Genomic DNA, 22,960 nt, shown 5'->3' with positions numbered 1-22,960 from the left:
AGCTGCATGGGTAGCAGAAGATACAAAGCCCAGCCTTCTGTAGAGCTCATTTACTTTAGCAGTCTCCAGCAGAGGTTCTCTGGTGCCTGATAGCACGGGTAAGCCTACACTGCTGTGTTTCTTAGTGCGGGCACTAGCAATGAGTCTTCTCTTTCCTGTCCAGTTCCATGAAATGAGGGAACTAATTGCTTTGGGGACTGCACAATATGTCAAACTTGACTGAAAATGTGTGGCAAATTTAGTAGTTGGTAGGGGAGTCATCAGTAGAGACGTGCAGCAAGATCATATTTACCTTGTTTGTTGACAAAATCAAGCTAAATGATCTCTCAATCTTTTCATGTCCTTATAATGACAGTAAATATAATTAGCAGTTTAACTTGACATTTTACTTGAGAATCAGTCTCACAGGAAGAAGAGATGCATGTTAATCTTTGTCATTTGGGATTCTGGAGAATTTAAAGAGCTGCTGACTGTTGCTGAGGTGGTTAGAATCTGACTAGGGCCAGCAGACTGCCTGTCAGCAGTGACCTCTTTCCATGGCCAACTCAACAGGAGACACACCTCTACATCTTTAGCCTTGTCTCCTAAGGGCACAGCTTTGTGCTTTATATATGAACTTTTTAAACTTTTCCTGTGTCTCTCCCTAACTTTGATCTGTTGGTAGTTCTCAGTCAAGCTTGACAGACAGGTGGAGGTCTGTTTCATGAAAATTGGTGACCAAGAATTCTGTGAAAGCTTACTGCAGCTCATACTGATGTGAAAAACTGTATTAATAGAAATACATGTATGGTCATATATCAGAGAATTGTGTGGGAGCCTGTCCTTACAAATATCACAGCCCAAGAAGGCTTCAGTAGGAGCTTGTTATTAACTATGTGACACAAGACTCTGGCAGACTGGACTTCAATAGTCTCAGAACTGACAGAAGTACCCTTACAGTTGCTGTACAGAGTTAAAGGGATCTCAGCAGCTGAGGGAGAACTGCTTCCTTTTGTGTTTTTGTAGCTTTTGCTGTGGGTTAACAGCCTAAAGCAAAACAGCAAAGTGAAAGCAATTTTGTTCCTGATGCTAAAAGAGTGTAGGGTAGGCATTGCACATTTGGCTATACATGTTTTTCTGAGATGTCTTGGGCTGTCTGATGCAACCAAGATGCAGCTTTAAGACAGTAAGAACTGAAAAGCAAGGAAACTAGTGATGGAGTGACCTTTCAGTTGGAAAGGTTTCCTCTCCTTCTGCATCCCTTTGGTTAGCAAAACATTTAGGGCTTATCGTGGAATGTGATATGTTGCTTTTTTCTTTATATTTCCCTCCCTCCCCCTTCACAAACTACAAAATATACAGGGGTTTTTTTTGTCTTTGATATTGGAAAATTTCAAGGCTTAACTATCTTGCACAACCAGTTCAAGGTAAGAACAATATAGTATGTATTTTTAAATTATTACTATAATTTAAAATATTATTATAATTAGTTATAACTACTACCAATACTTAAAATTTTGGCCTAAGAATGCACAAAAATAGAACACAAGATAAATAAGTTTGGTCCCCAATGGCAAGTATTGATTGCTTGTATAAATGGTCATTATTGACTTGGAAGTCAGCAGTGTTTTCTCTTGAGTTATGCTGTATCAGAGCATATATCTGCACATATCTGATTTATCTTTACAAATTAATAATAGCCTTAGTTGTCTTTTTTCCCCCAGTGCCTCTCACTTTATCTCCTATTTATTTAATAGTGCTAGTTCAGGGAGAGACATACAAATCTCTTTCAGGAAAGTTTATCATTATTCCTACTTTTTCCATAGGAAGTAGAAACCTTTGCTAACATAGAGCTTAATTCAATAGGTTTTTGTGAAGGTAAACTTTCCTTTTTTTTTTTTTTTTTTCCATATTTGTAGTGGTTTTAAAAGTAAAATGGGATAACCCTTGGGTCAGAGAAGACATTCTTCTCACTACAGGTGGCTGTAATGCTACCTTACTAAGCCTGAAGGTGGCCTAAGACAGTAGAGCTGTCTGTTCTAAAAGCAGTAGGATATTAATTCTGAAGCATCTGTGACATTAATGTTGTTCCCATGTGAATGGTTCATAAGGAAAAGCTTTATTCATTCATGTGATTTGAGTAGTTTATTTTTAGGTTTGTTTTTTTAAAATTGATTTAAGCCAACTTATGCTATTCTGAGTCAAGTCACTCCAAAGACTTCTGCTCTTAGTTTTATTTTTCTTGAATTTTGATTTAGTGAAATGGCTCTGCTTCTAATTAAAAGTGATATTTTAAAAAACAGATCTGTGTAAACAATACCTCATGTGCATTTACAAACATGTTAGTCCTCCTGTGAGATTTATATTGGAAAGCTTGTGGTTAAGGCTGCAGAGGCTGTTTAAAGAATAATCAAAAGACGGAAGAACAAGGAAAGAAAAGGGATATGTGAGAAGGAATTATAAGACTACAGAGGAATTTACCATAATGTTGTGGTCTTATAAACATGTGGCTGTCTCGTGTTCTTCTGCTGTCATGGTCGCCTGGCAGATCTTTTCTACTTAATGACCTCTGAAGACATACAGAGCCTCTAGATAGTTGGTATTTACCAGCATAAAGGAAAACTGAAATTGTGTTTGGATTGAACAATGTATGCTTGATCTACAAGTTTCTTCAGATATTATACAGGGCAGTAGGTTTGTTGCTCTGTCAGCAAACAAATCTTATTCCTGAACCTTGCCACCAATTCAATATGTAGTTGTGATAAGAGATGTAACAGTTGAGTTCAGTGAAAAAACGAGGAAGGGAACTAGTGGCTTGCTGCTTAGGTTTTTAAGTTGTTCTGAGCAGAAGTTGATGTAAACTTCTCTTAATAGGTTAATATTCAGCTTAATTTATTGATAAGCTTGTAGTGGTTGTCACTGTGGATTCATTTAAATAGCTGTGGAACCTTCTAGAAAATTGTTGTTTGCGTGCTTAGAACTAAAATATTTAATGGGAAATAGACTGAGAAAGGTTTGCCAGTGGAATCATCACTCTACTTTCCCTGCTCTTGTATTATTCTGAGAATCAATTGCAGAGCACTGTTTTATTTGGCTTTAGGACTAGGGAGCCAGGTGCAAGCCACTGTCAATAGCCCCTAAAGCAAAATTGATGTTGATTCAGCGCAGAGCAAGGCCGAGGCCCCTCCACTGCATGCTGCACATTGAAGATGGAATAGAAGGCTAGATGGATGTCTGGTGTGATTTGGCACAGCAGTTCTTGTGGTGGGTCCTGCGAGGTCCTAGGTTACTGAGCAGTTGTAACAAGTCCCATCTATCTTCTCACTTTCAAAGTGGAGAAAGGGAATGCTGGTAGAGAAGGCAGAATCTGGATTATAATTCAATGCTTTCTAGTGGGAGTACACAATACAGACTTGGTGATATTTTTGGCCTGTTTAAAATTAGATTTTAAAAAATCTTGCCTATGCTGTATGCAGTAGTTTAGAGGGCCCTCACATTTACATTTACATTTGTTTTCTTTGTCTGCAGCCTAATGAAAAAAAAGTAGTGAGCTGAGAGGAAAGCAATCCTTTGCTAAAGCTAAATATAAATCTCTCAACTCTAGAATGTCTGATAAATTAAACTAAACAAATTCACTTCAGCTACTTGCCTGACTGTTTGCAGGCTCTGTCAGAGCTTCTCAGGTCTCTATCTGGTCATAATCTTGCTTGAAATCAAGTCCAGTTTTCATGATCTCTAAAATAAAGCAGCACAAACTATGGATTACAAGTATTGGCGGTGACATCCAGCTATGAATAAAGCCAGAGCATTCCTCTGTGTAGGGATGTAATACCTCGTGTGAAGGCAGAGTGGTGTTCAACTTCAAAAGGTTGGAAACGATAGGCCTTGACATACTAGATAGAAATAATGAAGCAGGAAGGTGGTCTAGCCGTGTTAAAAAGAAAGGGGGGAAATGGGCATATTTCTGAATCTGACAGGCCTTGCTTAAGTATTTTTCTGTTTTGTTTTGTTCTCCCTTAGGCAGAATAATGGTGAGTTCTGATAGTGAAGCCCTGGTACCAGTGATGACAAGCCTGCAGGGTTTAGGATAAACCATGCTGGAGGAGGTATCAGTGAGCAAGCAGAAGGCCCAGACTGTCTCAAGAGTTTTGCAGAGGGAACGGTAAGACCTTGTGTCTTGCCCACAAGGTTTGTGGTGGCTGATAGGAAAGAGAAGCCCAGCAAGAGCATGTTCTCAGGGGGTAGTTTGCTCATAAGACAGGCAGAAAAATATTTGAAGAATGGAAGATGCTGCCAGTCAAAACCAAGGCTTATGTTCTTGCCTGATTTGTGAGTCAGTTTCTTACTTTTGCTTACCTGCAGTGAGTTAGTTCATTGCAGTAAATTTTTCCTAGACTGCTAGTGAAGATTTCGGCATGTTGAAAATGTTTCCCTGATTCTGAACCAAGGATGCAACAGTAATTCTGCTTCTTGTTTTTAGAGTTTCAGGTTCCCAGTACTTTTGCTTTTGAGATGCATTTTAATTAATGCTTATAACTCAGGCTTGTGGTAATATGTGCATATAATAAATCTTTGTCACTTTATATTTCTAGGTCCACTGGCCTTCTTTCCTCAGTGGAAGCTGAAACATTACGATGTTATTGTAGGTGTTTTGTCAGCTCGACACAATCATGAACTGCGTGGTGTTATAAGGAACACTTGGTTCAAGCACCTGAAACATCATCCTGCACTGAACCAACGGTAATCTCTAGTGTTTTGTAATTTGACGTTTTGGTGGGGAGGAAGACTGTCTCTAGTGTTTTGTAATTTGAAGTTTTGGTGGGGAGGAAGACTGTAATGATTAAGTATCTTGATTTAATCCTTTTCTTTTTTTGGGGGGCGGGCGGGGGGAAGTATTCCCCTTTTTTTTTTTGCTTTATTTGTGATCTTCTTGGACTCTGGTAATTTTTTAAATCTGTTTAGTAATATATTAAGAATACTTATTGTTCTGGTCTGTAACTATTTTTTATGCAAGGAATAAAATACAGTTGTTTGACTGTTCACTGCTGTTTGTTTTTGCAAATAGTTGCCACTCTTCATTAGTCATGTATAAGACTCCCTTTTTTTGTGTTGCAATGTATGCTTTGACTGGTATGCAATTTGAAATGCTTCATAATCCAGGATACTTGAAAGCAGGCAGGATCACATTTGGTTAGAGAACCACAAAAAACTGTTATAATGGCCTCCACTGTAAAGTTTTGGTACACCTGGTTCAATTGGAAATAAACCTAAGTGCTGCAGTGTGAGCGACCTGCAGAACCCATCCTTATTGCTTGCGTAGACCTGACAGTCTACACAGAGCTCTGTTCTTGCTGAGAAAGTTCTGCTGCAGTTCATTCCTGGAAACATTGTCATCTTGATACCTGCCTTGCATTGAAAGGCATTTGCCATTCACAAATTTGGTGCCAGCATGCAGTTTGGAGTGAAGCATAACTACTTCAGTCATCTCAAAATGTGACCTTTCCTAGCTTATATGGAGTTCCAGGAGGATATTCAGCTGCTTAGGTGAAAGACTAGGATAAGATGGATCCTTTTGCTCTTCGTACTATTTGTTGTCTCCTGACTGTGGCACAAGCATGACTGGGGATGGGAAGAGCAACCTGTCGTTTTGCTACAACTCAAAATTAAGACATTTAATTGTAACGGATACCCTGGAGTACTTGTTTCTCCTTTGATGCTATGTGTTATTTTTCTTATTATTTTTTTCATTGCCTTTTGAATGCAGAGTATTTAAACAATCTTGAATTAAGTAACAAAGCCAGGCAGGGAAAGGAGATCTTCAGTGATCCTTCAGTGTTGCCTTAGATCTTTTTCTCTTTAGCGTGCTGGCTGTCTTGAATCTCATTCCTGGTTGCCAGTCTTCCCGTGTCCTTGTTATGAAATGTAAACCGCTAATGTGAGTTTGGACCTGAGCCCCTGTGAGGGGATTCACATGGTTGCTCTACATACAGACTCTCATTTCTGATTTTGAAGGGTTTCAGATTCTTAATCCTGTTGTGATGAAATAAGTTTATTGAAGATGGAGGGAGGAGGGAAGAGAACTGGTGTTAATAAAACCAAATTATTTTAGTGTCCTTGTGAAGTTTATAATAGGTGCGCATGGTTGTGCTGTGCCAGTGGAGGACAGAGAAGACCCCTACTCCTGCAAACTTCTGAACATCAGTAACCCAGGTATAGAAGTTAACTTCTAAAAATTCTGTGATCTGAACTTGAACTAATCATCCTTTTCTGAGAGTAGTTTGCTGTGCTTAACAGAGACAGCCAGTCTTGAAAATAAATGCTGCCTAGAACTTGCTGTCTCAACAGTTGAATAATCTTCCTGTAAGTACCCGGTGCAGGCATGAAAGGGAGAGATCTTTGGGGATTGTGAAGGGAAGGCCATTGACTTCTAATGGATTTGCACTTTCTTGGTGTCAGAGGATAGTTTCTCCCATATAACATACATTTTTACTTGATCTCTGTGTAAAATTAAGTTAGAGAGAGCTGAAATGATCCAGTCTAGTGTCATATATGAAGAAAGTGGCAAGGTGCCAGAGTCTTGAGCGTCAGATGGACTTCTCTGGTGACAAAGTGAATTCTAAGCAAGCCTAAATGAAGGGTTTTTCAGATTCTTCTACAAAGAGAGAACAATTAGGAAATGTACCATGTGGAAAAAATGAAATTCTGCCATAGAAAAATTCCTAACTAAAATTGTAAATTCTTCCTGTCACCTTTTTTTCCCATTTAATTTTTTCTCTTTAATTGCAAGTTAAGTAAGGACTGCTTGGCACTTAATCCATGATTCACCATAAAATTAAATTTCTGTTACTTTTTCTTTGAATGGCAGCATCCACTGCTTAAGCAATCTCCCAAGAATAAGTGGTACCTCAGGGCTTAGAGAGATGATAATGCCAAAAGCAGGCAGCCGAGTTAAGTGGAGGTGTATGTCATTTCGATAAATGAATTAATTATTTTAATATGCTAATATACATGTATTCATGCAGTCACATAGCATTTTTTGTCTCCACTCTGTGTATTTATTGTGTTTCTAGTCTTTTCCCTGTGGATATGTAGGCATTGACTTGCACTTTCTGGTAGCCTGCAGATTGCTGCATCACTGAGTTTCTCCTTGCTGCAGTTTGCAGCCAGTTGTATTATCTTCTCCTCCAGTGTTTGATTTTTTCCTTGTGCACTTGTAAGCTGTGCTAATTAATCAGAATGCTTTGCCTGTGTCCAGTGTGCTTTCTGTGTATCCAGTTAAAGAACTATGAAGTCTTCTCACATTACCTCTGTCCTTTCTATTTCATACAGTCTTGAATCAGGAAATTGAAGCATTCAGTCTCCCTGAGGATGTACCTTCTGTGCTATCTGAAGACAGAATTGTCAGTGTGAACTTTCGTGTACTTTACCCCATTGTCATTACCAGTCTTGGGGTATTTTATGAGGCTGATGGGGTGGGATTCCAGAGGAACATCACTGTAAAACTGTACCAGGCAGAACATGAGGTAGAGTATTACAGTTATTTTCTGAAAGTGGACTAAAACACATTGTCTCTTTACTGTGGCTTAAGTTCTTACAGAAAGCAACATGCTGATGATTTAGAAGAGAAGTACTGAACTGACAAGCATATGAATTATATTTTTCTTCTGTTGCATTGTAAATTTTTATTTCAGAGATAGGTAGATATATAGATATACACACACACATCCCAGATGAGTAAAAGATGAAGTCTACAAAGCGCTATGAGTTAATTTACATGTCCTTTTGAAAGAGCACTTATCCAATACCAAGACACAATTTTGGTTTCATTTGAGGTTCTAAAGTATTGATGGGTATTAAGGAATAAAAAATACGCTGTTGAATATATTTAAAACACGTGTTGAAAGACACATTTTGTGCCTTCAAGAAGAGAAATGCAGGGCTGTTGTAATTTTTTCTTGTCTGTCTTCTGGCAAGGCATTTTGAGATTTCTAGAAACTGGTATTATTTACAGGTAATAATCAAACTTCAGTTATGATTCCCCCCGCTCCCAAGTTGTTACAGGTTTGATAAAATAGCTTAGTGCTAACCTGGAGGAAAAAAATCACTGAGCATCTTTGTTGCATTTGGTATATTGCATTTATCTCTAGCAATAACTTGATAGGCCAATTTCAAGATTTCTGGCTATGCTACAGTAGAAAGAATTTTTAATTTAAGCTAATAATTAAAATTAAGTACAGAAAATATACTTTTATGATATGAAAATATGGCTTTTATGATGATTTTCCAAAGAGTTGGGTTTATAATAGCAAAAAACCCAAAGTATACTGTAATCAGTTTTTTTTGCTAAATGGTAGAATTTGAAATGTCGAGAGCCTAATAACTTGATCTGCATTAGCTTTTTACTGCCAGTGAAGGAGAAAAATTAGTATCATGGGAGTGCTTGGAGACTGTTTTCTGAAGACTGTGAAACTGGCAATGCAGGATCTTTGTCATTTGTTATTATCTAAGAGCCATTTGATGGGCTGTGTAATATAGCAGCAATTAAGTTTTCAGGGTTCAGCATCCTCTGTTGCAATCAATAGTAGTCAGCTATTTAAACAGAGGATAGGAAGTCTGTAAACCAGGAGATGAGTCTGGGACTTCCAGCTGATGTGCTCTGTTGGTTGGATTCTAGTTGAACTTGCACTCTTGCTCTATTGTTGACTGCTTCTACCATATCGATCCCAACACTTGAATTCTGTGGAGTCTGAGACCGTTCTGAGAATAAAACTTTCACTAAGTTTTATACAACCAATAAGCCTTGTTCCATTGTAACTAACCGAGATAAAATTTTGCATGATCTCACAGCACTTTTAATATGTGCTTTGTTGTGTTTTCCTTTTCTGTTGTTCGCAGGAAGCTCTGTTCAGTGCTCGCTTTAGTCCACCAAGCTGTGGAGTGCAAGTGAACAGACTGTGGTACAAGCCAGTAGAGCAGTTCATTTTGCCAGAGGTACGCACAGTATTGAACTGCCCGCAGTTCCTCTAAGTGACCTGGAGAGAGTGATAAAACTAGTCTTTGCTTGAGGCAGAAAAGGGCAAGTGAAAACCTCTAGAATGTTAGTTGTGGGGATATGCTGAAATCCAGAATTTCTTTTTCACCATCTCATTATCACCAGTAATTATAAAGCAAAAGCCTGAAAAATAAAAATTGATTTAAAAATTACATTGATGAATAGTAGCAATTTCAGAAACCTTTTCAGTTTCTGAGTGAAAATTGTACCGACTTCAATTCTGTGGGAGAGTCTACCAGAGAACGTGACACTTCTTCATCCCTCTTGCTTTTTCAGACAGTGGTACACAAAATCAGGAGGGGAGGATGGCACAGATTTCTAGGGAACAGCTGGAATAGAGGTTTTTGCTTCAGATGTCTTGGACATAACAAGATATTGTGTATTCTGTTTGCAATTACAGTATTAGTTGAATAGTTGTAATTGAGAAGCTCTTACTGAGGGCTAGTAGAATTTTGGTTATTCCTTTTTTGACAGCACTAGTGAGGAATTTTTTCATTCATTGAACTGTGAAAGGAAACAAGCATTTTAGTAGGGTCTTTTTGTAACATACTAGATGAAGTGTGTGGCACACAGAAGGCTGACATTTGTATTTTTAAAACCTGTCAAAATCCTATGGCAAAAGCATTTTTTTTTTTTTTTTTTTAGTGGTCACCCCTCAGAAATTTGGGAGAAGACTGGTTTTGGACAGTAATGAGTGTCAGTGTTCTTGCTTGTCCTGAGATACTATTAGCTAAGATAATAAGGCAGGGTCTAAAATATTTCTTTTTGTGTTTTTTTTTGTTTGTTTGTTTGGTTTTTTTTTTTTCTTTTTTTTCTTTTTTTTTTAATCCTCTTTGGGATTGGGGGTACAGTCCAAGACTAGTATTTTGGTATAGGGATATAAAACCTACGTGTGCCTGCCTAGGAAGGATGGTGATTAAACACAGAAGGAACAGAACGTAGGTAGGAAAAAACCTGATATTGTTACATTGAAGGTTTAGTGAATACAAGTTGACTCAGAATGATAATTCTAGTTCAGCAGACCCTCCCAGGTACAAGGAATTGTTCCCAGTGGACCAGTGGTCTCTCAGTGGGTACATCAGCTGCCATTTTAGGCTGTTTCCCTTCATTTAAATATTCTCTTATGTGACTGGACCCTTGCTGCTATTTCTGTAAGTTGTCTTTGGGTCTAGGTTGTTTTGTTATGCAAAAAAAATTTTAAGGAAGAATGGATCAAGAGAAGACTGAAGGGGGAGGAGAGGACATTTGGGGCCACTTTAATTAATTCCTGATTTATTCCCCTGGCTCTATAAGAATGAATGCATTTGGAAACCTGCTCTTTTTAAGGAGAATCTGCAGCTGATTAATTGGTTTACTAACTTAAATAGCTTTTACTGAATACTTTGCAAGTTTGTTATGCTGGCGGGAGATCTTTTGGGTGAGCAGACATCTTGAGTATTTTGTGCATATGTTTTGACAATCAAATTTGATATCAATATTGATTCAGGGTTTTTTACTTTTTTTTTAAAGAGTATTGGTTACCCAGTAATTTGGTAGTATAACATGTAAGCCTTTTCCCTGTAAGACTTTGTTCTGAGACACTAAAATTCTAGGCAGTTGTAATTCTGCTATAAATGATTGCATTTTTCCTGAGAGGCAGATGGGAAGTATTTCATTTAGAAAGAGGATATTAGTATTCATACATTTCTTTGTGCAGCCTTCCTTAATCTGATACGTGTCATGTGCTGAGTGCTTACAGAATAACATGATGTTTTCTAATGTAGATTAATAGGGTGTATGCACAGCATGTAGTCTCCTGTGTGTCGTGGTTGGAGTCTGGTCGGCAGCCAAGCACCCCGCAGCCGCTCACCCACCCTCCCCCCCAACCTGGGAATGGGGGAGGGAATTGGAGGGGTAAAAGGAGACTCGCAGGCTGCGATAGGAACAGTTTAATAATGGTAATAAAATGAAAACAATGGCAGTAATAGAAAATATAAACGGGCAATGCACAGTGCAATTGCTCACCTCCCACTGACCAATACCCAGCCCGTTCCCGGCCAGCGACCCCGAAATACCAAGAATCCACAATCACAATCCTGGGGGGAGAGAGAGAGAGAGCGCGCCCCTTCCCGACCACCCCACAGTGGGCATGACATCCCATGATACGGAATATTTTGTTGGCTAATTTGGGTCAGGTGCTCTGGCCGTGCTCCCTCCCTGCTCCCTGTGCCCCTGTGCACGGGCAGGACATGGGGAGTCGGAGAGTCCTTGAAGTCTCGGTAGCAGCTGAAAAGGTCAGTGTGCTATCAGCATTCTTCTCATACCAAACCCAAAGCTAAAGCCAAAACACAGCACTATTGTAGTTACCAAAAAGAAACATTAACTCTATTCCAGCCCAAACCAGGACACTGTGATACTTATGATGCTGAGCCATACGAGATGATTCAGAGAAGATAGAACAGCCATGTGTTCCTGTCTACTTGTCTGAGAGCAGTAAATTTAGTGAACTGTTTAATTGTCACAAGATGGTTTCTGAGACAATATCTATTCTCTGCCTTTCCACCTTCAAGAAGTAATGGATTGTACAGACTGCTGAAGAGCTTCATTCATCTTCCAGCTGAAGTGTAGCTCTTTCTGCTTGTCTTGTGGAAAGGGAGGGAAATGCAGCATTACAATAATCATCTGGCAAGCCAGATTGTCAAAGACAGAATTGATCATTCAGCTTTGGAATGACTGAAAGTGCAGAAGAGCAGAACCACTAGAAGATAACTACAAGTCACGCAGGGGCTCTTACAGCCAAGTTTTAGCAATGCACTTATTTTGTCAAAAAGCCACGGGCCGCTTCTGTGAAAATGGGACTCTGCTATATGCATGCTCTGTATTACTAATGGGAAGTAATTGGAGAAACAAAAACCACAGCACTGTTTAACATTAGGAGTGTGGCAGGGCTGCATTATGTCAGTACACCTGTTCGGTATTCACTGTAAATACCACTGCACTCTGGCAGCAACAAGGCTGGAATTTAAATGCAGAAAAACAGATGATGTAGTCTCAGGTGTGCCACTAATGTTTTGCTTTAAGCATTTTCAGGCCTCAGCTTTCGTTAAGCAGCTTAGAGTAAGAATAGCTGAAGGCTAGAATCATTAGAAAATTTGCTTACAAGTCTCTCAACCTGATAAATAATGATAGTTGCAGCTTTAGAACACCTTGCACTGAGGTTCACTGGTAATAACTGCTTAAGACTCTTAGTGCATGTTTGAAGTCAGTATCAGTAATAGTGAGTGGTGAAAATTTTAATGTTTCTGATTGCTTAGGGGTGAAAGGACTCTCAGGCTCACTAAACAACTTACCAAAGGTGGTGTCTGTAAACAAGGCACGGAAGGGGGATTAGAGCCTAGTCCCTACAATAAAATACATTGGAATGGGAGATGACAACCACTGCAAATAGAGAAACTGAGCATGTGGGTTTTTCTGTGCAGGATGTTCAGGGGTCCTGCCACTGAAAACGTGTTAGTAGCAGTCCATTTGTTTTGATAACTGTAATTAAGGTAATTAAACAAGCAAGGGGAAGGTATTGAGCATGCAAGTCAGGCTTGAATAAACACTGACTGGCTCCATTATTAGATTATAAAGCATTATAAATAATAGATGAGAGACTTCTGAAATACGTACCTGTCATTAAATATTGAGACTGTAGATGTTAAGACCTACTTCTAGAGAAAAGCAAAAAATTGAGCTGAACTCCAAGCTAGACTTAATGATGAGTCAGTAACTGCAGTTTCTGGAGGTTTCTAGAATACAAGGAAGCTAAAATGAGGAAGATCTGAGAGGTTAATACAAGTAAACAGACTTTATACAGTAACAGAGATGTACCTACAAAGAGCTGAAACCAGTTATTTCTCTGCTCCAAGGTCTACACTTGGTGTTCTTCCTATGAAATTGAGAAACAAACTGGAATGCACTCATTTAGCATTCAGGAATATAATTAACCCTACAACTACTCTATACTACCTTGTCATAAGGGTGAAATTGCTTTAAAATTTTTTTCAGAAATGTAATACTACCAGTACTCTTACCTGTAAAACATACCACTTGTCCCTTTGCATGTTCTCAGGGATCTTCAGGAGTCTTAGATAAAATGGGTAACAGTTGGACTATTAGGTGGATTAGTTTCAAGTTGAGATTAAATGCTTTTAAATGCAAGAATTTATACACACACACACGTGTATATATATAAACCATGGAGTGACATAACTTGAATTGACAGTTAAAACCAGAAAACTGAAGATATTCACTTGTCCTGCTCCTCCTTTCCCTACCTGCCAAGATGTGAGGTCAGAGTTCTATGACTCTCCTACAGTAGCTTGTGACAGCTTTGGCAGGATAAAGGTGGCTCTATTTTCCTTTGAGTTTTGCTGGTGTCAGGACTGAGTCTCTGATCTCTGGTTTTGTCAGATAACTAAAAAGCAGCACTTATTTCCAAATCTGTTTTAATGTATTCCCTTTGTAATGCAGGTTTTTATAGTTGATTTTTTTTTTTTTAAATTCACTTTGGGTCACCTTTAAATGCCATCTTAATGATGTTAGAAAGCCAAAGCCTTTTACACTGCACTTCTGTTTAAAGTTTAATGTTCCTAATATAGAGATTCTTGATTAGTCTTACAAGCATGATTAAGTGTTACTGAGATTCACAGATGTATTTCTTTTATGTGTAACTTATTTCTATTGAAGTGTAAGTAAAAAAATCTATGTTGTATGTTCAAGCTATATATTGTGTAATGTTGACTATTTTAAAATAAAAAAACCTCAAACTGTTTGATTTTCATCCTTTGAAGTCTTTGGGCACCTGCATAACAGTGTTTTGCTCTCTTACCAGAGTTTTGAAGGTACCATTGTGTGGGAAAGCCAGGATCTTCAGGGCCTTGTTTCAAGAAACCTTCATAAAGTGATGGTGAATGATGGAGGGGGTGTTTTCAGAGTCATTACAGTAAGCCACCTCACCTTCCCTTCCACTGTGTTTCTGTTTTTTCTTTAAGGGTTGGATATTCAGCATTTTGCTTTCCTGTGTTTCTCTGTAAGTTGTTAATTCAGTTGGGCTTCTCCTGTTGTCTCAGAGAGGAATTTTGCTTTGCCTGGGAAAAAGACAAGGGCATGCAAAAAAATGATGCTAGCAAGTGGCGTTTTCTTTTGTTTTGAAGGGAGTAAAGTTCAGCTATTGTCTTTGTCAGGTGTCAGGCAGTATCGGTGTATCAGAGATGGCAAAATGTGAATCAAAAATCCTGTGCTAAGAGCCCAACTGATGTGATTAAGCCTGTTTTTTGGGTTTTTTTGGCAGTCTTCCTGTCAGAACATTCTTTGCTTAAACATGCTGTGCTGTTGTAATTTATCCTGGATAACTTTGCATTTTGCTCTCAACTTCAGTGGTACTGTTAGTTTTAGGTGAAACTTCAAAAAATGCCACAGAACTTTACAGTTATAAATCTTAGTCTTAGACTTCTATTATGCAGGTACCTAAACCAGAAGAGTTTAAAATTAATTTCTCAGTTGCCAGAAAACTTCACACCTTAAAATTGTAGGGGAAAACACATCAGGAATGAGGGACGAACTGATTTATTTTTTTCCATTAATCTGTCTCTAGCAGGCAGGGGAAGGGTCACTGCCACATGAACTCACAGAAGGTGTGGAGGGAATAGCAGGTGGTTTTATCTACACTATTCAAGGTAAGTCTGCAAAATGTAGTATCCCATTTGATGTTATGATAAAACAGGAACTTTAAATTACATTTCTGAGGTGAAATTTGTGCTATCTCTATGAACTTGATCACCTTAAGTTTTCTTTTAGTAGAAACAATTAATTTATTTCTGTTGTTTTTTATGCCTAATGTCAGTGTCCTGATGTGGTTTCTTTGCTTGCCCTTTGTCAGCCACCCCAACTGACTTGCATCCCTTTGTCTTTTTATTACCATTTTTATCTAGACTCTCTTCTCTGTCCTTGTCTTTTTTTTTTTTTTTTTGTTACCCAAATCTAAGTTAAATAATGTTGTCCAATGACCTATTTTCTTGGTAATTTCCCATTTTTTCCAGTCTTGTTACTGTTAGAAGTACTGTGTCATGATGTTTAATACTAACTACTGACAAGCAGTGACTACCTAACATAGCCTGCTTTCCCCCCCCCCGTTGTTGCTGTTTTACACCTGTTTCAGCAGGATGTTGAGAGACTCTATAGAAGCCTTTTCCAATGTCTAAGATTCTGGCCATGTAGCACTAGAATTGGTGTATTCTTATTGGTCCATCATAGCCAACATAAGCAGTGAATTTCAGCGCATTACTCGTGTGTTTATGGATCTAGGCCTGGCAGATATAATTGGGCAGTCCTGTTGGCATCTGTTCAGGAGCCTGAACTGAGGTGTGCTAAATCCCTTTCATCCTGCTTGTCGAAAAGTTCTTCAGTACCACACACTATCTTCTTACCAAGAAGCTCAGTATTGTTGCAATGTTTTTTTAGCTTTTACCTGCAGTCAGTTATGTGATGTGGTTCAGCAGGGACCACCTATGCTACATCAAAGCAATGTCAATTTGATTATATTTAGCACAGGATTTTTTTGTTTGTTTAGGAGTTTATTTTTTTTTTTATGCTAGATATATCAATTACTCCTAAACATATATAACAATAGCCTTTTTACTCTACCAGCAATAGTGAAGTCCCAGACAGCTCTTTATATTCAAGACCCTTAAAAGGTCAAATCCTTTTATTACTGAAGAGTATGCTTTTTTTGCTTTACATTTTCTGTATCAGACCTTATGCAAAAATATATTTCTTCGTTCTGTAACTTTTAACATTTAATGGAAATTTTAAAATTAATTAATGGAGTTATGAAAATCCTATGAGTTGAACACTTCAGATTAATTTTGTCAGTATGTTGCGTATGATCCAAGAGAAACACGTATGTAGTTATGCATCTTTGTTTAATGACGGGTGCTGTTTCTTTCAGAAGGTGATACTCTTTTAAAAAATCTCCATACTCGCCCAGAAAGGTTTACAAGTCACATAAAAAATCTTGAGAAAGAAGATGCTTTATTGAAGGAAGAAAGCAGTACCTATGATGATATTGTTTTTGTAGATGTTATTGACACTTACAGAAATGTTCCAGCCAAACTGCTGAATTTCTACCGATGGTAAGTTGAGAAGAAGGTATTTTCACATAAGAAGGTTGCTGTTTGTAGTGCAAGGTGATCTGGCATGTTATATCTAACAAGTTTGTGAAATACATACCTTTACGTGACTTACTTCATGAAGTTGTGTTTCCCTCACAATTTTGGGATCACATAGTGAGTAAATTAACAGGATCTATAGTTCCTGAATGCTGACCCTGGGTGCCTCACCTAAGTATGAGCTGGCAAGACAGGCTTCTGCTCTAACAGTCCAGCTGTAAGAATCTTCACGTCTCCTTGTAATTTCTTTTTAATCTGTTTCTGACTGAAAACTAGCAGCTTTAGTCTTTTAAAGGATGGCTTTTGGCCAGCTTGTATACTTAGTGTTTCAGTTTGTGGCCATTGACTTGTCCTGTCACTGGGCACCACTGAAAAGGGCTCTGTCTCTTTACAACTTCCCTTCAGATATTTATACAGAGCTACCCCTGGAGCCTTCTCTTCAGCCTCAGCCTTTCCTTGTAGGAGAGATGCTCCAGTCCCTTGATCATCGTGGTGGCCCTTTGCTGGACACTGCATGCAGTATGTCTGTGTGTCTCTTGTACTGAGGAGCCTAAGGCTGCGCACTGTACTCAGATGTGGCCTCACCAGTGCTGAGTAGAGGGGAAGGATGGGAAGCTTGTGTGCAGGGGGATGGAAGGTTGAGAGGAAGAGTTTTCATAGTGTATTACGTTGTCTGTGGTGAATCTAATAAGTTACTACCTCTAATTTGCAATTCTTTGCATTACTGAGACAACTGTTTCAGTTAATTGATGTTGCTGTGGAATAAGAAATACAGTTTGCAAGGCTGTGCACTTATTTAACAAATTTCCTGGTTATGAAAGAAATTGAAAAACTGAACCATGCTGTCAGTTCTAAAAGGAGACCTTAAATGTCAAGACTTAGATCTTTGTGATAATTTTTTACAGGTTAGCAAATTTTTCAAGATTTAGTAATAAAAGGCTTAAGGGAAATGCCTTTCTTATGAAGAGAAATTACCCTTGAAAACAATGTTTGTTAATCAACCTAGGAATAATCCCTAGAATCTTAAGTTGCCTTAGTTATTTTACAAGTGACAGATATTCAACTATTTTGGACAGTTAAAGATTAATTTTTTCATATTTGAAGAGTCCTTTTCTGAGGAAGAGCAAGTACCAAGTTGTATCCACAGGTGTTTTTTACAACCTTCTATAGTTGTATTGCCCTTGCACTTACACTCTCCTTCTGAAGAGTAGGCTACTGACATGTAGCCACTGGCTTTTAACAGCTGTGCTGCTGTCGTCAGCAGGGATTCATATCCTTCTAAGGTCAATACTGTTTAAGACTGAATCATTAGTAAATCCACCATCTGTCCTAGAGAACAAAACTTCAAGTTTGTTTTCTTCAGCTCGTGCACAAATCCGTGCTGTAAGATCATCATAGGAGGCAGCTGCATCTCCTTTCTGCATGACAAGAAGTCAGCCTTGGTCAATAAGAAAAACATTTAAGTCAAGGGTAGAAAAGACATTCCCTCCCTCTTCCTTCCCCCTCTGCTTCCCCAAAATCCTTACCTAGTGTTCTGTTGTGTAACTGTACTTTGTGGGCTGCAGCTCAGCATCTCATCACTTTTCTTTTTGGCTACAGGACAGTTGAATCAACGAGTTTTGATTTGTTGCTGAAGACGGATGATGACTGTTACATTGATTTGGAGGCTGTTTTTAACAGGATAATGCAGAAAAAATTGGACAGGCCAAACATTTGGTGGGGAAAGTGAGTTGCTTTTTTAAACTTGTCTTTAAGAGGGACCATGCCTTTAGTGCTTTAAGTCTGTTTTCATGTGGGTTCCCCTTTTCTGCTTCTGGAAGCTACTTACGAAAAGCAGGACTACTTGTAGCTGTAGATCTTTGAATCTCAGAATACAGAAATCAGTCCTTTGCAATAGCTTTCCAGAGTGTGCCTTTACGATGAATTGAACTTGCTGAATATCTTACCTTTCAAAATGTGTTGTATGTGGCTTTGTCATGCTACTTAGGTAAATAAAAGCATCCAGCAGTACAGCAAAGTTAAAAGGCAAGTACATATTAGGATTGTAAACATTACTTTTTTTGAAGCTGCTGTGATTTTTCTGGTGGGCTTGCGGAAATGGAGTAAACGGGAGACACAAAATTGCCTTTATAATCTGCACTTAATTTTGAAGTCTGTGAATAGTAGGCATTGCTATCCATTTTGCTGCTGTTTGAAATTGTAGATCGGATTCATGAATTCTTGAGTGAAGCTGAATTACACTTGTGAATAATTATGAAAAATAGTAGGGTCAAAATAGCCCATCTCTTCCCTTCCATCCCTGGAACACATTGCTACGCTGGTATAACATCCAGTGTAGCAGAAATGCTGTGCTGCTGTACCATTCAGGATAGCACACCAGCACGATGCGTCTTCCTGTTGCCATCTGTTTACTGAAGAAAAGCTGGCCTTTGCAGCTAGAGGTGTCTTGCTTCAACAAATATGGTACTGACTGTTGCTTACTCGTAAGGTCATTTAATAAGCTGCACGGAAGGGTGTGGAATACCTGGCAGTCTTGTGATGATCTCAAAGATCGGAGTGATGGGCATGTGTTCTTTAGCCTGTACAAAACCCGATGGCCTGGTGCCTGTTAAATTTTCTTGGGACTACCTTTATCACAAGGCAAGGCTAATAGTGAATGTAAGATAGGTTCATTCTAGCAGTGTAAAAGGTCTGGAGCTTGATGACAAGGTGGAAACCAACTTGCAAAAGGAAAAATAGCACTATGTATAAGCTGTCTGGACTGCTGTTCCAGCTGATGTAGGGAAAGCTCTGCTGGAGTATGATCTTGGTTGGAAAAACAAATGGTCCGGGTATCCTACTTCAGAACTTCGGCTCATCTTGGAGAGAACATACTTCTCTTCAGTTACTGCTATTCTATTCTTTTAAAACTGCTGTCAAAAGTCAAAATGCCCCTCAGGCATGAGAGATGTCTGACAGATCATGGATCTATCTGCAACTGCCTAGATTTATGAAGGGGTGGAATATACCGAGCTGTTTCTGAGGGGACACTGAATCTAATACTAATGTGTAAACAAAAAGGCAGTTCACTGAAGTTGGTTCATCCAGCGTGTTGTGGAAAGCAGTGGGAGTTCAGAATAGCACCTTTTCTTGACCTTAATTAGGCCAAAAAGAGACTTCAGATACTTGAAGTTTTCCATGAAGATGTGTTTTGTTTGTAATATGAACCTCCCCTTTTCCTGGGGTGTAAGATATGCTGTTGTGTAATGTGCTTCGTGTTCTAGTAACTTATTTCTAGGTTTGCCATAGAATAGCCATTGAATGAATCTAAGAGGATAGAAAATGCCTCCTTCTGCTGACTGAAAAACTAGTTTTGCCGAGTCTTGCTGTAGAAATGGTGTGTTAAGGTATTGGGAAGTAACAAGTGCTGGGAGAGAAGAGTTGGAGAAAATGTCATCTTTTCTGTATGCCTGTGGAAAACTTTATGTGGGGGTGACATCTCTAAGTGTAAATTCTCTAACAGAGTCTTCAGGTAAGGCAAGTGTGAGGTGTAGTGAACAACATGGAAATCACCACAGAAGTATGAAATGATTGGCAAAGCAGGTGCCCCTCAGTCTGGAGAGGGTTGTACCCTTCCTACTGTGACTTGCTAGGGTGAAAGGTACCGAGTCTAAAGTGAATTCAGGTATCCGATGTGACTTTTATCCACTTGGTGCTTTAACATGTCAGCTTCAGCTGCGAATGTGTAGGGTCTGATAAGGGATCTGCCACTCAACTAATTCCTCCCTTACGGGGCTCTTGTCTGAGGTGATAATTCTTAGTGGCTCACTAAAGCTTTTAGCTGCTTGTGCTGACGGCTGAATTCAGCAACGCTTGAACCCGTTTGCAAAAAGGGGGAGAACCTGCTGTATTGACATAATTATGCCACTTCACTGTGAGTGCACCAAGTACTTGTCAAGTGAGAGGCGTGTAAAGCAGGGCCTTTCCCGGGGCTTGAAGGTACTTGCCCATGCTATCCCACACCCCCAGCCACTCGTAACTCTCCAACCTTGGGGCAGATCTCCGAGTGATACTCAGAAATAGTTGCTTAACCCTGAATAAAACCTGACCCACATTCAGGAACATAACGGCTCCTGGCAGTAAGACAACCACGTTAGTGTCAGCATTCCAAGGATATTCAAAATCAACAACATTCTCAAACACAATGGTAAGTAGCTTGGAGAAGGGTAAGATGGAAGAAAGGGTCTCTCCCTTGGGTTGATTCTCTGAGGAAAAAAGGTAAAAGGTGTGACTGTTAACCTATTTTGCTAGATGGCTCCCCAGCTACAGAGATGGAGACCATGCTGGGTACAAATACTGGACTAAGCTGCTGTGAAAAGGACTGTTGTGGTTTGAACCCTGTTGGCAGCCAAACACCACGCAGCTGCTTGCCCACCCTCCCCTGCCTGGGAATGGGGGAGGGAATTGGAGGGGTAAATGGAGACTTGTAGGTTGAGATAAAAACAGTTTAATAAGGGCAATAAAATAAAACAATAATAGAAAGTATAAAGGGGCAATGCACAATCGATTGCTCACCACCCACTGACTGCTACCCAGCCCATTCCCAGCTAGCGATCCCAAAATGCCAAGATCCTGCGATCACAATCCTGGAAGAGAGATAGAACCCCTTCCTTCCTGGCCACCCCTCTTCTATATATACCGAGCATGACATTATTACATGATATGGAATATTTCATTGGCCAATTTGGGTCCAGTGCTGTGGCCGTGCTCCCTCCCAGCTTCTTGTGCACCTGTGCAGGGGCAGGACAGGGGGAGTTGGGGTGTCCTTGAAATCTCAGCAACAGCTGAAAACATCAGTGTGCCATCAGCATTTTTCTCATACCAAATCCCATACTGAATCCAAAACACAGCACTCTAATAGCTACACTAGAAACATTGACTCTCTTCCAGCCCAAACCAGGACAGTATCATCTACCCTGTATTCCACCTTGTACCAGAGGGCGTCAGACAGCGCCTGACGGGGTGGTGGGACAGGGTCTGTAGTGCCGTGGGATGGGGCAGGGGGTTAGAGCTGTAGCTATGCCATGCTGCCAGGGGATGGGAGTCAGCCTGGGGAGCCTGTGCAGACAGAGCAGTGCCGGCTTTCTGCAGGGCTCTACTAGTAAGTACAATCTTTCATATAGAAGACCACAGCCAGGAAGGTTTTTTTGTAATTCAGTGATGGCAGCTTACGTTGAACATTTGCTTTGCTGAGTTTCATTGGGAAACAGCTTAGAGGAGGTACATACAAAAGCAGTACTTCGCCTTGCTTCCTGGTTTTTAAGCAGCTACTAGTCTTACCAGGAAAACGGGCAGTGTAATGCTGCGTGCCTGCTGGGGGCACTGACTTTGTCCCTTGGTGATTAACCAAAGGGGGCTGGACACAGCTGTCCCTGGTACAGAACGCAGGCAAGGTTGCTTGTGCTTACCTGGATCAAAGCGCAGCAGCGGGTGCAGACGTGCTGAAGACCTGATTGTCAATGTTGTGTTTGTTTCTGTTCTGAGAACTAGCTCTTATTACCCAAGACTGAGACCAAACAGAAGTTATACTTTCAGCTATTGGGTTTGACTAGATCTGTGCCCTAGAGAAATAAGGCTAGGAACTATAATTATGATCACCTTGTACTCCTTCCTCTTAATACTGTTTAGTATCAGCGTTACCTCTGTTGTTAGCAGTGCTCATAGGTTTCACAGAGGGCTTTGTATAAACATCTCACCTCTAACATGGTCTTCAGTTTCAGACTAAACTGGGCAGTTGATCGAACTGGGAAATGGCAAGAGCTGGAGTACCCAAGTCCTGCATACCCAGCCTTTGCTTGTGGGTCCGGCTACGTCATCTCCAAAGACATTGTTCAGTGGCTGGCAAGCAACTCTGAACGATTAAAGACATACCAGGTAGTAAGGCGCTGGTTCAGTCTTTCTATCTTAAACTGGTCTGGGGAGCAGCATGTGTACTCAATGAGTTGCAAAGAACACGGCTCAAGTGTTAGTGTTGGGTTCTCCAGGTTAATGCCGGCTTTTTGCAGTGGTTTTGGGTGCTACACTTTGTGTCTGTTCTTGGTCCAAGCACAACTGTTTTGGACTGAGAACCTCTGGAGCTGTAATCTTAGATTTTGTACTTTCTTCTTTAAGAACAATGTACTGTGACAGGGAAGCTGGGAGGATTAGTTTAACACCTCAAAAGCAGTGAGATGTAGGTTTTCGTAGTAACCATTTTTTTGCTGCTGGTACATGATGCAATTGTTCTATTTCAGAGTCATGCTTCGTGTTTTCCTGGTGCTAACATCTGTCTTTTTTTATTTTAATGTGTTGTCTCAGGGTGAAGATGTGAGTATGGGCATCTGGATGGCAGCTGTAGGACCCAAGCGCTATCAAGTAAGTCTGAAGAAATTCTCTGATCTTATAGAAAGAGAACATGCCTGCTCCTCCAAGTAGCATAAAATAGGGGAAATGTTTTTTCTTCAAAAAAAGAAAATTGAAACAGGCATTGGATTAAATTCCAGGAAAAATCTTGTTAAGATGTATTTAAAAGCAAAATCACAAACCTCTCGCAAACCAACACCCCTCCAGCAGCCCCCATCTCCCAAGTTCTCTGACTAGTTCTAGCAGATCAGAGGGACATACACCTCTAGTTGGTGACCTCTGTGTGCAAAGCTTGTTGCTAGAAACAATGAAAACCTGATTGTTGGAAGTAAAGATTGCCAAGTAGTAAATTCTTTGT

At 39.7% G+C, this 22,960-nt stretch overlaps 1 protein-coding gene across 3 annotated transcripts in view; it reads left to right on the top strand.

Annotated features, from left to right (window-relative positions):
* B3GALNT2 (beta-1,3-N-acetylgalactosaminyltransferase 2) overlaps positions 1 to 22,960 on the top strand; it is a 30,099-nt gene that overhangs the window by 5,613 nt on the left and 1,526 nt on the right. The window contains exons 2-11 of one of the 3 annotated variants that reach the window (XM_042795769.1): positions 4,572 to 4,719; positions 6,089 to 6,189; positions 7,309 to 7,502; positions 8,875 to 8,970; positions 13,887 to 13,997; positions 14,652 to 14,730; positions 16,002 to 16,185; positions 17,821 to 17,946; positions 21,975 to 22,134; positions 22,558 to 22,614. In XM_042795769.1, the coding sequence (XP_042651703.1) occupies positions 4,572 to 4,719; positions 6,089 to 6,189; positions 7,309 to 7,502; positions 8,875 to 8,970; positions 13,887 to 13,997; positions 14,652 to 14,730; positions 16,002 to 16,185; positions 17,821 to 17,946; positions 21,975 to 22,134; positions 22,558 to 22,614 (1,256 nt within the window). Of the gene's footprint in view, positions 1 to 4,571; positions 4,720 to 6,088; positions 6,190 to 7,308; positions 7,503 to 8,874; positions 8,971 to 13,886; positions 13,998 to 14,648; positions 14,731 to 16,001; positions 16,186 to 17,820; positions 17,947 to 21,974; positions 22,135 to 22,557; positions 22,615 to 22,960 lie in introns of all 3 variants that reach the window. The other 2 variants (XM_042795768.1, XM_042795770.1) reach the window with 2 other exon arrangements.

The sequence above is a fragment of the Tyto alba genome, unplaced genomic scaffold (assembly GCF_018691265.1).
Source record: "Tyto alba isolate M040663 unplaced genomic scaffold, T.alba_DEE_v4.0 Super-Scaffold_22, whole genome shotgun sequence".
NCBI classification, from domain to species: Eukaryota; Metazoa; Chordata; class Aves; order Strigiformes; family Tytonidae; genus Tyto; species Tyto alba.
Note: the sequence above shows the minus strand (reverse complement) of the source record. Positions and strands in the feature narration are given on the sequence as shown.